This window comes from Miscanthus floridulus, chromosome 15 (assembly GCF_019320115.1).
Source record: "Miscanthus floridulus cultivar M001 chromosome 15, ASM1932011v1, whole genome shotgun sequence".
Classification (NCBI taxonomy): Eukaryota; Viridiplantae; Streptophyta; class Magnoliopsida; order Poales; family Poaceae; genus Miscanthus; species Miscanthus floridulus.
The window spans coordinates 646,996-663,353 of record NC_089594.1 but is presented as its reverse complement, the minus strand read 5'-3'; the positions used below and the strand labels follow the sequence as shown (position 1 = coordinate 663,353).

General features: G+C 44.4%; 1 protein-coding gene across 14 annotated transcripts; it reads left to right on the top strand.

Annotated features, from left to right (window-relative positions):
* Positions 1 to 1,679: 1,679 nt before the first annotated feature.
* On the top strand, positions 1,680 to 16,217 carry LOC136509359 (glycine-rich protein A3-like). 14 transcript variants are annotated; one of them, XR_010772325.1, is made up of 5 exons: positions 3,687 to 3,957; positions 4,918 to 4,967; positions 6,680 to 6,784; positions 7,293 to 7,474; positions 7,743 to 7,943. XR_010772325.1 is itself a non-coding variant. In XM_066504177.1 (3 exons), exons 2-3 carry the CDS (start codon positions 15,456 to 15,458, stop codon positions 16,215 to 16,217), a joined length of 510 nt encoding a protein of 169 aa, XP_066360274.1. In that variant the 5' UTR covers positions 1,735 to 1,808; positions 15,370 to 15,455. The 14 variants fall into 14 exon arrangements, 1 of the variants encoding a protein (XP_066360274.1); XR_010772330.1 differs by lacking the exon at positions 3,687 to 3,957 and adding an exon at positions 1,680 to 1,808 and having other exon boundaries at positions 7,293 to 7,943; XR_010772329.1 differs by having other exon boundaries at positions 3,687 to 3,887; positions 7,293 to 7,943.
* Positions 16,218 to 16,358: the final 141 nt, after the last annotated feature.

Genomic DNA, 16,358 nt, shown 5'->3' with positions numbered 1-16,358 from the left:
TTGATTCATTGCAGTGATGCTTGATGGTCATAAGTGGGAGGGAACGGAAGAACGTAGCATGTTTCAGGCAGGATGACATGGCCATCTTGTTTGATTTGGTGAAAAGAGGACTAAATAAGATAAGGAAAATTGGCTCATGGACACTAAAAGTGACCACGCTTTGCTGCTGGACATGCAAAATGAAGCGATTTGCTCGAGGACACTCTGGTTCTTGACAAATTTGTTGGTGGACACTCCGCCTAATAAAATATTAATTTCTGACTTTTGAGGAGAGAGAAGGGCGGTAAAATGTCCTTTTTGCCCCTGCCCCTTTCTTCTACCTTGGTCCGGCGCGAGGTTGAGGACGGCGTCCAGCCCCAGCGCGACGTCGCGGTCCAGCGCATCCCCATCCTCGCCCTCCACCTGCTGCGCCGCGACGCCACTCGCGCCCAACCTCTGCCGTCACGTCCGCGCGCCGCCATGGCCGCGCGTCGTCCTCCACCCGCTGCGCCGCGACGCCACCAGCGCCCAACCTCCGCCCGCGCGTCCGCGCGCCGCCATGGCCGCGCGTCGTCCTCCACCCGCTGCGCCGCGACACCACTCGCGCTCGTCCTCTGCACGCGCGCCCCGCGCGTCCGCGCGCCGCCATGGCCGCACGTCGGGCTGTGGAGGGAGCCGCGCCGGTGGGATGCGGGGGAGGGGCGCGGCCGCTGCCGCATGGAGGAGGGCGAGCCGCCGTCGCACGGGGGATAGGCGCGCCATGGTGGCCCGCGCCATGCTCGCCCTCGCCCACGCTCGCCCTCGGCATGGTGGCCACGACGCGGCCGAGCACCATCACACGTGCCGGGTGCGGCCAAGCGGGGCCGTCGGGGCGCATCGAGCAGGCGGGGCAGCCGGGGCACGGGGGAGCGCGGCAGCCGGGGCGCGCTCGAGCAGGTACGACCGCCGGGGCGATGGCGAGCGTGGCCACCGGGGCTCCGGGCGGGGCAGGATGAGGACGGGGGCCAGGGATCGGCTCGACTCGGGGCAGGGAGGGGCGGCGCGCCGGCGAGGCCGCCGGCAAGGGCGTGGCGGAGGAGCAGGCGAGGCCGCCGGGGTTCGGCTCGTGGCGGCAGCGGGTCAGGGGGCGCGAGCGACGTGGGGAAGAGAGAGAAGGAAAAAAAAAGGAAAAGAGAAAGAGGCAGGGGTATTAAAGACATTTTACCGCTCTTCTCTCTCCTCTAAACCCGAAAATGAATATTTTATTTGGTCCGGTGTCCACCAGCAAATTTGACAACAAGTAGAGTGTCTATCAGCAAACTGCTCCATTTTGGCAGTAAATAGAGGTCACTTTTAGTGTCCACTGGCCATTTTTCGCAATAAGGGGCCTGTTCGCTTGAAGGAATTTGGATGGTTTGAAGGAATGCTGGAGAAATTTGTGAGAGAAAAATATCGTTCCGGATGAAAAAAAGAAGCGGATCAAGCCGGGTTTAAGGGCACGCGAACGGGGCCAAGATAAGATGGGAATATATTCGTTAATTATGTTTTCTGCAATGGAGTGGAATCGAATCAAATAAAAACATATCACACGGTGCAAGGAATTTATTAACTCCATCCATTCGTTCAGTAATATAAAGTAAGTCTGAAAGAATAAAAGATTCGGAAGGTGGGTGGAAAAGAAGAGGAAGGCTTATTCTCGAGTTAGTGCATTAGACGATCAACTCGGGAGAACTTGTAGCAGGAGTAGCTTGCCAATAAAAAAGCACCGTCTCCACCTTCATTGTTAAGCGAAAGGAACTAAAGACAGACAGTAGCTGGGTTTCACCTTCGGGATCGACCTAGCCTCGGAGGTAATGTAAACACAAAGCACTGCCTCTGCCTTTTGTCACTAGTAACCTACATGGCTAGTAACTATTCGTGTTTGCTCAGTAATCTTCGAATTATTATTTAAATAATAAACGATGTCGATTAATTGAATGGATTGGGGATCGGATAGCTAGGGTGATAGATGGAGTAGACCAGTGCTTACGAGTTGAGGGAGAGAGGGGAAGGCGATGAGATCGTGGTGCGGGTGCGGCTGGATGAGCAACTGGGGCGAAGGGTGGAGGCGGACGGTGGCGAGGACGTCGGCGATGGTGAAGGACAGCGCCCTGCCACCGTACACATCGCTAGGGTTGCCGAGGAGCCCCACCCGTGCGTACGCCCACCGCTCCAACCCCATCTCCCGCGCCCGCTTCCACCGGTCACTGCCATCTCTAATCACGTCTTCTCTCCTCCTCCACAGATCATGAGACGGAGGTTACTCGAACTCGAGACGTTGCTTCTAGTTATCATACATCGGGCCGGGCCGGGCTAGTCCAGGTTCGGATCGGGTCATGACCGAAGCCCGCCAGAGCTGCCTTTTGTTTAATTGCCTCAGCGTTGGGCTATGGCTATATGTGGTGGTTGCGAAGCTGGGTGCTGAACATATGCTCGGAGATTTAATTAGCCAGCGCAAATTTCTTAATTTTTCTTTTCTACCGATCGGGCCATTTGGGCTTCCCATGGTCAGGTTGGGCAATCGATTTAAACTGATAATTCGGTTTAGGAAAACTTCAGTTCCGGCCAACACAGCAACCGATCGGTTCTAGAGAAAAATATATGGGTTTCGGTGTAAGTGTTCGGTTTCAATTGCGTGGGATCTGGTAGCGGAAGTGGGGCTGGGACTGAGAGACGCAGCGCCCGCGCCGTCCCCCCGCCTTGCGCACCGCGGCCTGCAGCTCGACGGCTCGACCCCTGCGCCTGCGCTGCCCTGGGCTGCGGGTCGCCGCTCGAAGCTCGCCCGCGACGCGCGGTCGCGCCGCCCCGCTCGCTTCTCGCCCGCGCGGCAGGGCCGCTCCCGAAGTCCCAATCGCACAGGCGTGGACGCGTGGTCGTGGTGGGCTTTGATGCCGTGGTGTGGATTGGAGGGTTCACGTGGGCTACCACTCCCTTCTGCTGGGCTTTGGTGGGAGAAGCACAGGCACAGGAACTGACGGATCGAGTGGACAGGACAGAGCTGCTGCTGTTCGGTTGAACGGTTTTTCGGTTCGGTTTGGGACCAGAACCGAGAACCGAATCTCCCCGATGCAAAAACTGAAGCTGAACCAAAATACCGACACCGCGGTTCGGTTTCGGTTCGGTTCAGTTTGGGTTTCGGGTTAAAAGTGCGCACCCTGAAACCATGGGCTAAAAAATAGATCTAGTTTCAACTCGAAATTTATTCTGGGTAAAAAAAAAAAGTCTACACCCACCGACGTGATAACCTGAGTTAGGTCAGGTCAGATTTTCTTTCGGACAAGTTGGATCAAGGTTGAGTGACTCGTGATCAGATCTAGCCCCTGATAGTGTCGTATGGTCTAGATATTCAATGTCCTTAATCTTTCCCAAATCAAATAAGCATATTATTTTATTACTAGTATCTTATTATCTCTTGACCTAAACTAAACTATCTATTTATACGATATCTGGCATACTCTCACAAGATCCCCGTTTATCAATCTAAGAAAAAGATTATCTTTATTTGTATTTTTATATATCTATTTATATTTGATCCATTTTCATCTATATAGTTGCTTGGTTTGGGGTACCGCTTCGATTCAGTGTCCATCAAAGCAGCACCTAAGCTAAAATTTACAAAATCACTAGAAATTTGTTCATAGCTTCACCAAAGTGTAATACCCAAAAAAAAAAAGATAGGGAAGGGGAGGCCTGCTAAAGGCCCAGCCAGCCAGCCCCTCCTTCACTCACGCCCCCTCCTTCCTCCTGACCGACCCTCCCCTCTTCCTCACGTTCTTCCTCTCTCCCTCCTCCTCCCATGGCTGCCTACCTTTGAATCCAAGCTCTGCAGCGCCAAACCCTTGGGGGGATCCAGCAAAACGGATCGGGGATGTCAAGAGGAGCAAGAAGAGGTGCGTCTTCCATGGAGATTAGTCCTTTCCCCATCTCTTCCTACTGCCCTAGGTTTGGGGAATATCCAAGGTGAGGTGAATCCACTTTAAAACTGTTAATTGAGGTGCTTAGATGTTTCTTGGTCATGGGGATTAGTGGGTTTGTAGGGGAATCACCATTTGGATGTCAACCTAGGGTCTGCTGTCCTGGAGCTCGAGCAGTGCTGCTGTTCATGTGGTTTAGTTGACCTAAACGATTTTTCCTCAACAAGTTGATAATATGGAAGTTGTAGAGGACCTTCAGATCTGTTTGCCTGTGAAATTTCATGATTTTATCCCAGATGGTTTGAGAGAGATGAATTTTCTAAGCTAGCTGCTATTTTCTGACGAAAATCTGGACGGAGCTGGATCTAGCCGGATTTGAAGAACCTTAGAGGATTTATATGACTTTACAAACTATAGGAGAATTGTAGCATTTTTCATTATCTCTCCATATTGGTAAAGATCATGGCTTTTGGATAAGAGGAACTCTAGATATAGATTTTTGAAGTTAGAGGTACTGTTTTCTCTGCAGAATGTTCAGTTATCCTTTGCTCATTCATTGGGCCACCTTGCTGACCCTATCTGCAAATGTGAGAAATATGAGAGTTGTAGACCATGAGATGATTTGCAATCTGGCCAAATTTCACAATTTTTGGACAAATGGGTATGGAGTTATAAAAATGTGAAGTCGGCTGTCTCAATTGTTAGACAAATTCTGAAGCCTGTTTTCAACTGCCGATTAGGCCATCTTTTAAGCATGATAAAAATATAATCTCTTCATGAAAGTTGTAGGCCTTGTTGTGTAGATCCCCAAAGTGTATTTGTTTGCTATCATAGCCTTAATAGATTAAAAGATACAAAAAGATGAAGCAGCAGTGCTGTTGTTGGCTGAATTTCCAGAGTGTTGTCAGGCCTTGTTTGTGGGGGTTTTTCCGAGCATAGGAAGCATTTGTTTGCTGTTTATATACATCTTTGGTACTGCTGCAAACTGAAAAACATGTATGTTCAGGTGGAGTCACTTCGAGACGCAACTAGCGTCCGTTTTCATCGTCGGTAAAGGCAAGTGAATGTAGCTGTTGTGTTGCTACCACTTTAACATGCTATCTTTACTGCCTCCACTTATAAAATGCAGCACACATACTTATATGTGGTAATCTGAAAAACATACATGATGCTCATAGTTATGGCAGAAGTATAAATATGATGTTACTAGTACAGCTATGTAGTGGGTGTATTCCTTTTTAATTCGACATGGCTGCATAGATAAATGAAATGTTCAATGGATGATGGTTTTTGAACTCATGGTTGAGGCTGATAGTATATTGCACTTGTGGCACATACTTGGTAATTTAAACTATCTCATGATTCTTTTACTATAGACGAAGTCTATGGAATCCTTAGTGGCTTAATAGCTGATGGATTTGTTATAGCATTATGTTGATCTTGGTGTTTGAAAACATCTGTGGCATTATGCTACTTTTTGTCTCCTAGGGCTAACACGTGCGGACCAAATGAAGTTTTGGGTTATGAGTAAGGTCAGAAGTAGTTTCTAGAAGTCTTTGGGTATATGTGTGTTCAAACTTAAGAATTAAGTTACGGGCTGACTAGCACTATTTTAGAAGTTCCTTTTTAAATATGATATACATGGTTTGGGCTTAGATTACAGATTTGGTGCTTTACTCCATATTTAAAAAGATAATACTTACATTCTATCCTATACCTGTTAAAATGAAGGTGACCCATAGATAACATGATATGGAGAATGAATTTGTTGATACTTGGCATACATGAGATTCTATAATTCAATCATGGTTGATACTATTTATGTTGAATAAGCTCTTTATGCATCTCTCCGTATATATTATCATGGCTTGTTCTCTTGTCATTATGGAGTATGTGGTATTTGGATTCTGGAGATGGCATTTATATTGTGGCATTGCATCACATTGCATTGCATGGCATTTGGAGTTATGTTGTGAACCTATGGTTGCGACCGTACCGGTACAGCATCGTCATAACGATGCAGCTTCATACCTTGTTGGGTATGAAGGCAGGAGTTCATATGCATGCATATGCATACGTCATCATTTATTGGGAGCCGATACAACTTCATACCTTAATAGGTGTGAAGGCAGGAGTTCATGTGCATTGATATATAATTCGGAATGTTTTGGATGTGGGATGTGATGAAGTTACCTTGTGCCGACATACACTGGGATGTTACTTATGGGATTTCGAATATATCGTATGTGAGCTTCTTGCCATTCGCATATTTGTTATATATGGGTATTTGAAATATTGGCGTGATAGAGTTGCAATGACTAACATGATAAGTGATGCTTCTCTATGGTGATGTGTATTATGGTATGGCCTATGGACTGTGGAGATATTATATGTGTTGTTGCAGTGCATTCCTATGGGCTTCAATGCCATTACAAATGTTATTCCATTTTTTTTAGGTATATGTTCTGTATTTATGCTACCTATATTTTTAGTTGTTATGGAGGCCTATATGCTATGGCTTTTGAGGGTTGTTAACTATTGTTCTACATGGACCTTATATCAATTGTTATGGTAACTATTGTGCAGACTAATGTTGTTTTTGCCATTGCCATGATCACCTAATTCTTGGTATATCAAGTAGATTGGTGGAGATGTTAATACTTGTTACTTTATCGAATGATTGGTTAATCTAATGTGGTTTAAATAGCCTGTTGAAGTAGTTCGCTTGCTGAGATTATTCAATCTCACTCTTGTTTTCCCCTCCCTAGGTTGTCTTTTGATGCTAGCATGGAGGGAAGTGGGTTAGTTGCACTACATACACTTTCACGGGATCCTACCTAATGCTAAGATGTGTTCTTTTAAGTTTATGAGATGTGAGTATCCTTATTCATGTTTGTTTAAGTCGAGTAGTTGTTATGTTAGAGAACCACGCTTTATAATCTATCTATTTGTTGCTTCCGCGTTGGGCTGGTTTCAAGGTATTTGTTGCCGAAATTTTCTAGTTCGGCATTTTGTGGTGTAGTTGTGTAGCATCCTAGGGTTGCGTGGCACCTGGGGTGTTACACAAAGTTCATATGTAGAATCTTAAAAAAAATTGATGGCATTATATACTGCAGGTGAGAACACATTAATAGAAAACTTAAATAACACATTTATCCTAACTATTTTGTGATAGGTGTATCTTTATTTCTTGGCAAAATTTGCTACGGGACACTCAAAGTGACCTCCCTATGCTACGGGGCATCGATCCTCTTGTCAAATTTGCTGGTGGACATTAGACCCAGTAAAATATTCATTTCCAGCTTTCGAGGATAGAAGAGCTGTGAAATGTGCATTATGCCCCTGCCTCTTTCTTCTTCCTTACTCGCTTTCTTTTTTCAGGCATGGGTGGCCGGTGAGCTAGGCGAAGGTGGCCGTGGCCTCGATCGGCGCCCGCGGCGAGCAGCGAGATATGCTCACGCTGGGAGAGGAGCAACGAGCAGTGAGACGTAGCGCGACACAGTGTGGGCACCAAAGTTCATATGTAGAATCTTAAAAAAAATTGATGGCATTATATACTGCAGGTGAGAACACATTAATAGAAAACTTAAATAACACATTTATCCTAACTATTTTGTGATAGGTGTATCTTTATTTCTTGGCAAAATTTGCTACGGGACACTCAAAGTGACCTCCCTATGCTATGGGGCATCGATCCTCTTCTTGTCAAATTTGCCGGTGGACATCAGACCCAGTAAAATATTCATTTCCAGCTTTCGAGGATAGAAGAGCTGTGAAATGTGCATTATGCCCCTGCCTCTTTCTTCTTCCTTACTCGCTTTCTTTTTTTAGGCACGGGTGGCCGGCGAGCTAGGCGAAGGTGGCCGCGGCCTCGGTCGGCGCCCGCGGCGAGCAGCGAGATGTGCTCACGCTGGGAGAGGAGCAACGAGCAGTGAGACGTAGCGCGACACAGCGTGGGCACCAAAGTTCATATGTAGAATCTTAAAAATTTTTTTGATGGCATTATATACTGCAGGTGAGAACACATTAATAGAAAACTTAAATAACACATTTATCCTAACTATTTTGTGATAGGTGTATCTTTATTTCTTGGCAAAATTTGCTACGGGACACTCAAAGTGACCACCCTATGCTACGGGGCATCGATCCTCTTGTCAAATTTGCTGATGGACATCAGACCCAGTAAAATATTCATTTCCAGCTTTTGAGGATAGAAGAGCTGTGAAATGTGCATTATGCCCCTGCCTCTTTCTTCTTCCTTGCTTTCTTTTTTCAAGCACGGGTGGCCGGCGAGCCAGGCAAAGGTGGCCGCGGCCTCGGTCGGCGCCCGCGGCAAGCAGCGAGATGTGCTCACGCTGGGAGAGGAGCAACGAGCAGTGAGACGTAGCGCGACACAGCGTGGGCGTAGGGCCACGCGAGACAGGGACGGCGGTGGCGGCCGGCCATGGAAATCTGATCGGCGAGTTCCCAGTTTGGGCCATGGTTGATGAAGCCCGCGATTTGGGCTACGATTTGGACCACGTGAGCAGCACCCGAGGGTGGCGACGATGACACCCGACATTGTTTTTGCGTGGGAGAAAGGGAGGGCGAGAGGGGCGACGGCGGCCAGGAGGCGGCTCTGCCCGTCCCCGAGCAGCGGCGTGGCTTCCACGGCCTCACGGCCTAGGCAGGCGCGGGCGGACGGAGCCTGGGTCAGGCACAGGGGCGGCCGGCATCGTGGCCTGGGCGGCCTTGAGGCCTCACCGGAGCTAGGCTTGGTTGGCGCGGTCGGCGTCGGTGCCGTGCTTGTGACCTGGGCAGGCGCGGGCAGATGTAGCACGGGCTGGGCGGATGGAGGTCGTGCCGGCATCGTGGCCTGGGTGGGTGCGGGCGGCCCCGTGGCCTCGCTGGAGCCAGCCATGGTGGGCACGACCATCTTCGAGGGTCGAGCTATAACACCCGGGTCTAAGGATAAAACTAGATACACACCATATGTGAGTCTAGAAAGTCAAATCTCATATGTAGCTACAAATAAGGGTAATATCGAAAGACAATGCTCAATATATAACGTACTTAGTATAAAGGATATAACCTTAGATAGCAAACAACGACAAGACAATTCTGATCTTTAGGTGAAGACTCCAACTCCACAGGGACAACTGACTGGTTGATCACAAGCCTAATTCCTCCAAACTCTAACAATCTGGTACCCATCTAGGATTTTTCCAAAGATTTAAAAAGTAAAGCAAGCGTAAGTACATGTCGTACTCAACAAATATAACATGGGGTTCATGAGGTTCAAAAGGCTGACACTGGTTTAACTGCGATTAGCTTTTAATGAGTCATAATTTTAACAATTGAGCGGCAACAAGTTTATTCACAAGCCCACATAAACACATGATAAGGTAAACATGAATAATGAATAGAATAAATAATTAACCATTAATGATCATCTATTCCATAAGAGTTCCAAGGCCGCTCGTGACCGTGAGCATGGCTGTTATAATAGTTTTACACTCTGCGGAGGTTGTACACTTTTGCCATGAGCCGTGATTTACCCTTTCGCCCGAGATAGCTAGCCTCTTGACCCACAACCTAGGAAGGTCGGCAGGGTTCACTATGAAGCCTTTCAAAGGTTCGTCTAACAAGTTAGGGCCGCTAGGATCCAATTGGCAAACAGATGTAGAGCTCCCCTTCTCGATGGCACAATTCCTCGCAGGCTATACACAAGAGGACATAGGCCGCACTATACCTAATTCATCAAGCCCCTCTCGCGCCATAAAGGTAACCACTAACAAGCTAGAAAAATGTCCTCATACTTGACTAAAGCTAGAGCCATGTGGCACTCATGGTTGTACTGTAAGTCCCTGTTGACTACTTACAGATAAGTCCTTAAGGAGAGGAATCTAGAGCACCATAATATTAGCCCAATGCTCTAGCCCTCTTGAGCCATGTTGCTAAAAAGCTTCTTTTAGTGTTTATTGTATATACCATTAGTCAAGTTACAAGATCATGGTTATTTAATGGAGCGCTAGCATCATACTACCAAATGCAATACCCCATAGGTGACAAGGAATCCAAGATATCAAATAGCTAGGAAAATTTACTACGGTTGCCAAGGTAGACACATGCATATGATTAAAATGTGATTAATGTGAATAGGACAACAAGGACGATCCCATGCTATACTTGCCTTAAACTCAGATCTTCTACTAGTTCTTAACCTCCAAAGGATTACTTCTTGATCACCAACGCAAAGCTCACCGACTAGACATGATCATAAAGCACAACACAAGCATCCATGCAATCATACATGAAGCAAACAATAAAACTAAATTAGAATAGTACACCAAACATATGAAACAACGAGTGAAAATGTTTTAAAGACGTTCTACATGTTGCTACGAACACACAGACGCAAAAAGCACGCTAATTGGAACTACGGTGCAAAAGAAATGACTACCGAAGGGTTTACTTTGAAAAGAAACTATTAGCTTCATTTACTTTATATCTTAACTATATAAAAGCATGGATAAGATATTTCAGAGAAATATCTAAATTGAATTAAGCCAAATTATATTTGATTTAGAAAACCAAGATAAAACTAATCTTATTTTATTTAGAAAAGATAGAAGCGGAAAACCTAAGTTGCTTTTAATTGGAAAACTAATTGCATATAGATTAATTCTAATTAACATTTTATTTGAAAGCATAGATCATGTTAAACAATTCTACAATAACTTAGATTACGTTGTTATGAATCTAACGCAATTTGAATAGGTCAAAACGGAGTTAAAACGAAGAAGATATGATGAGAACAGTGTTAGTGGTAGTTTTGTAAATAACCCGAACTAGATTACGTTTTAAAACATGAAAACGTATTTTCCAGAGAGTGCTTTGGACTATAGGTTGTAATAAAAAAAAGTGCAGGGACTCTTTAGCAAAATCTCCAACCGAAGGGGTATAGGTGAATGTCGGCCGTTGGATTAGATCTGGATGGATCAGATTGAAACAGTGCCAGGCGCGGCGGCTGCCATGATCGGTGGTGATCGAACTCACCGGCGCACATGATTAGGGCCCTAGAGGCCATGATTTGATGAACCGAGAGCATCGGATAAAAGAGGAGACGAAGGCGAACTCATCAAGGGGCTTTACGCGGATGAAGGCAGGACTACAGCGACGTGTGGCTCAGCGGGACGGATGGCGTCGATCTGCAAATGACGACGACGATAAGCAAGCAACCGAAGGCAAGAGAAAGGAAGGGAAAAGATCCAGCGGCTTTGCAAACTCGACGCGAAGCTCGGAGAAAAGCTTACGGCGGCGTTGAAGCAACGGAACGGTGAAACAAGCTCGGCGACGATGGCGGCGCTTAGGGTTACAGCGGCTGCGAGCTCTAGGCGAGGTAGCGGCTTGCTCTAGGGTTAGATGGGGAGGCGGCATGGTGCGGGGGGATCGGTATTTATGGGATAGTGCCGTGGGGCACATGCCAATCCATGAGAATTCAGCGTGGAGGTGGACTCCCAAGTAGAGTTCGGCGTGGAGACGGGAGGAGGAAGACGATGGCGCGGTTGACACGCGGACCCAAGTTGTCAGCGATAGGAGAGAGAGGAGAGGGCGGCCTGCTTTCAGCTAGCTTGCTAGGCCGTCCCACTCAGCGGGTTGCGCGATGAAACGGGGAAGAGAGAGGAGGCAATCCAACTGCTGAGTTGGGCCAGCGGAGAGGGTGAGGCCGAGCAGGCTGCGGGTGAAGATTTGGCCAGCTGGGCCAAAAGAGAGGGAGGAGGAAGAATTCCTTTTTCTTTTTATTTCAAGTGTTTTTTTCAAATTCATTTTCAAATCCATTTGAATCAATTTGGAGTTTGGTTTCAAACCACTCAATACAAAATAATATGCAGCAGCATGTATGCACAAACATGTAGCTAGACCTTATAGTTGATTTTAATTTTAACAAAAGTTATTATTTTTCTAAGTTTAAATGCTCACAACATGCATAAATAAATCATTTTCATCTATTTTAAAATGATGCAAATTTTAGCGTGTTACACAGGCTCGCGCCCTAGGCAGGCGCGGGATAGACAGAGGTCGCGGCCAATGTCACGGCCTGGGCAAGCGCAGCTGGCCTTGCGGCCTCACCGGAGCCGGCCGTGGTGGACGCGGGCGTCTTCGTGGCTGGGCTCATGGCCGAGGCGAGGGCCATGGGCACCTTGCTGTTAACTCGGATGGAGAGAGGGGAAGAAGAAAGAGGCAGGGGCTTAACGGACATTTTACCGCTCTTTTCTCTTCTCGAAAGCCAGAAATGAATATTTTTATTGAGGCCGGTGTCCACCAGCAAATTTGACAAAAAACAGAGTGTATATCAGCAAACTGCTTCACTTTAGATGTCCAGCAGCAAAGGGAGATCACTTTCAGTGTCCCATAGCAAATTTTGCTTTATTTCTTTGGATTATCACATCGGCAAATGTGAACACATTTAATCCTATTTTTAATATGAGAAGTATATCTTTCTTTCTTTTACTTTACCACACCTACATATGTTTATCCTCTATTAACCTTATACACCCTGTACACGTCATCAGATTTATTATTAAGTTTTATATAGACAGATATAAGTCTCCTCCATAGTTTTAATTTTCTTTTTTCAATCTTATTTTTGAACTTGCAAATATGTTTTCCGTTGAATTTCCATTATTACCCGTAGTTAGGCCATTTGCAAATGCAATGCACCCAACTTTGGGTGTTGTTTCTCCTATAGCATTTTGTGCGCGAGCTTTCAATTTTTTTTTCATTTTTTTCTTAAGTTGACCTTCATTAAAAATTGGACGACCGATGGTAATGTGAACAAAATAAATAAGATGCTTTCCTTTTGTTTCAATACATCCTCTTATTTTAATGGAGTATAGCAAATTGTGTGTACCTAAAAACAATGTTGTTCTATTGGTTTTGACAGTAATTTTAAATGTGAGAATTTATGTTATATATTTATATTCTATTAGTGCTGGTATTGGATAACTAGTGTGTCATACCTATTGAGAATTTTACTTTCTCATGACATGCATGCCACTATTATTGTGTCTCAAAATTTCAATAGCAAAACATGCACTGAAATCTTGTGTGTTACATTGATGCGTGTCTATTCTACTAACTCATGCTCTACCCAATCTCGATAGTGTACATACAACAATATATCTAAGAGAAAAGACTAACAACAAATATTGATAGGGGCAAATGAAGACGAGTTGAACAATTAAAAAAATGACAAGGCAATTCTGCCATCCAATCATTACTTAACCAACAAGAACGAGAAGGTGCATCACCTTGGCCTTTTAACTTTGTGTTCTTGATGGATAGTTTTCATCCGCAATAGGTGTTCTATCGAGCAAGGTTGGTTGAATATATATTATTATTAAGTTCTTCTATAATCTTGATATATTTATTAATTATTGTAACTAGAGTGGGAATGGAAGCATGGTATCCACATAAGCTCCAAATATACTACTCTAATCTAGAACAAAAAGCTCATGTAGCCAACATTAAACATAGTTAAATGATTGCATCCATTAAATAAGCCATTGTATATTGTATATTACATTTATTTTTGTCATGTATATTGTTTATCACCAACTAAGGAACTCTTGATCTATCATGTTTATTTAATCAAGTTGTCTCAATCTTTCATTAGCAATGCACAACCTTTGCACATTTGTTTTACTTAGGTGTGTCCAACCAAAATTAAAAGTGTTATCAACAAATGCCCACCCACACAAGTTCAATCAGGTCAAAGATAGAGCTAGAACCAACCTAAGACTAGGGCTAGTAATGTATTCTTAGCCTTTATCTCTACATTACATTGAATTTTACAATAAACTATTTTCACAACTTCGAATTCACACTTATCAATGTTCATCTAAACAATAAACACTAAATAGTATATGACCCATCATTTAGCAATTTAAACAGGAATAAACAATCATATAAATGTACTAAATAACATTTATACATAATAAATGGATGTTTAAATAGACATGGTTCGTGTTGGAGAACTGGTTCCAGTGGAGATGTAACGGTGGGATCTCTGCCTAGGCGAAGGCCCTAGGCGAAGACTGAAGAAGAGACTAATGGGCCCAAACACAGTTAGGGTTTCATAAATGAGTCCACCAACTTTCCTTTACACAGGGTTTTGCTCCCCCTTTTATAGGACTCTGTTTACTATCATTCCTTTTTACATCTCTACCCTGTGCCAGCTAATGTACATTCCTGGAATATCCTAGCACCTATACTAACCGCCGTGGGCAATCCAGGCTTTCTCTTCTTGCACCGCCTCTACTTCTCGGGCCTTAGCCTTTGGCCCATGGGAGGCCCATTTTTGGCCCGGGACCAAGGTGCCATGGAGGTCTCCTTCGATAGGTGGAGACCGCCCAGCCTTCGCTTGAGCCGCCTTCACCTCCGTCTTGCTGTCCGAGTCCCCGGAGCCTTTGCTCTTATTTCTCGGACCTCCGCCTTGGACCGCGCCTGGGAGCCTTCGCCACCTTCGCTGCCGCATCTGGGGGGCCTTCGCCGCACTATTGATCATGGGCGAAGGTTCCTTTAGGGATTCCTGCACATCATCACTTGCATGATCTGTCGGTGTAAGTTTCTGTAGTCCAAAGTGGGATCTAACCTCCGCTACTCACATATCCATGTCCCAACAGTTGGCTACTGTGTAGTTTAAATAGGTTGAATAGCCATTTAGTGAACAATGAACATATGTCAAGAACCCATGCATACCTCGATTATGGTAGAAATATCATACAACACATGGTATTACTAATTTAAAAACAACACCATAGAGTACATTTAAATAAAGATAAACAATGGGTAGCTTCATCCATGGACCATCCCATCTATGCATTTATTTTGCTTATTGAATTCTGTTGATTTCCTGCAACACTTTCTCAAGGGGATAACTTCCTTGAATTGAGTTAGCAAGTACTCAATGCATTTACTTTTAAAGCAATCCTATTTCATATAGTATGCAACTAATTGCATCCCAACTATAGTGATTTGCTAAGGAACTTAAAATACCATGGCCATGCTGTGGGATTTGATGCACAACCACGTTTTAATAGAATGACCATTGATTACTTTTCATTAGTCTATATGGTGAACAAAAAATTACAATACATCCATTTTCAAATCAAATTAGCCCGTCACACTTTTTCAGCATTTATTTTATATAGTTGCATTAGTTAATATTGCCCCACCACAAACTATACTAGTGAAAGCGTTATTGTAACATGAAAGACAATGGACAAAGGATTTAAAATTCCTAATTGTCATATAAAAGGTTCAAACTTATGGAGTAAGTTTTCTCATTTTGTTTTCATTGTGTGATCATTGTCATTTTTAACCATGAGAATTATTTATATTAATTATTACCTCGTTATTTGTATGTGCATTTTCATAGTTAGCAATATTCTTCATACAATAATCTTGGTGACAGAACATGGGAGATGGAAAGGACAATAATCATGCTGACAAAGGATGCCATCCCCAATATTCTTCATACAATAATCTTGGTGACAGAACATGGGAGATGGAAAGGACAATCATCATGCTGACAAAGGATGCCACCCCCCTACTGGCTATCCACAACCTGGATCTATATGTCCACCACCATTAGGATCATATCCATATCGTTCACCTATGTACTCTTTGCACAGTGGTTACCCACCATCTGGATATCCATTATATACTCAAAGTGCTTACCCATCGATGGGTGGCTATCCTGGTGCTAGTTTATATGCTACTCAACATCATGGTACTTGTGCCTTTATCATTTTTTCTTCCTATGCACCTCATCATGAGAGTGAGATCAAATTAAGAGGGATAACTAATCACATGGTCATGTGTCAATTCCTGTTATTTGCATTGGTGTTTTACATATTAACATTGTTAGATTAATGGTATTAAGTATTATACTATATAAACCTAGTTCATGCGTTCACTTTTGTTTAACTATAGTGTGACATATACATATATAACTTGATACCATGATGTTGCATGTTCTCAGGTCAAGGATCTAACATGGGGGCAACGCTCATTGGTGGAGCAGCTGCCGCCGCTGCCACTGCATATGGTGTACATCACTTAACCCATGGGCATCACCCTCATGGTCACCATTTAGGGCATTATGGAATGTTTAAGCATCATCATCATCATGGACACTATGGCAAGTTCAAGCATGGAAAATTTGGGAAGCACATTAGGTTAGGTGGAAAACATGGCCTTCTAGGGTGGAAGCATCACCATCATGGGTTCTTTGGAGGAAAATACAAGAGGTGGAAGTAGTCAAATTATAGGCAAGGGTATGCAATTGGACCGTGCAAGTGTGACAAATAACATATGTCAAATAAAAACAGGTTGGTTCATATTAATGTTATATGCACATGTAATGCTGTTATAAATTACTTATTATATGTGTCATCATCA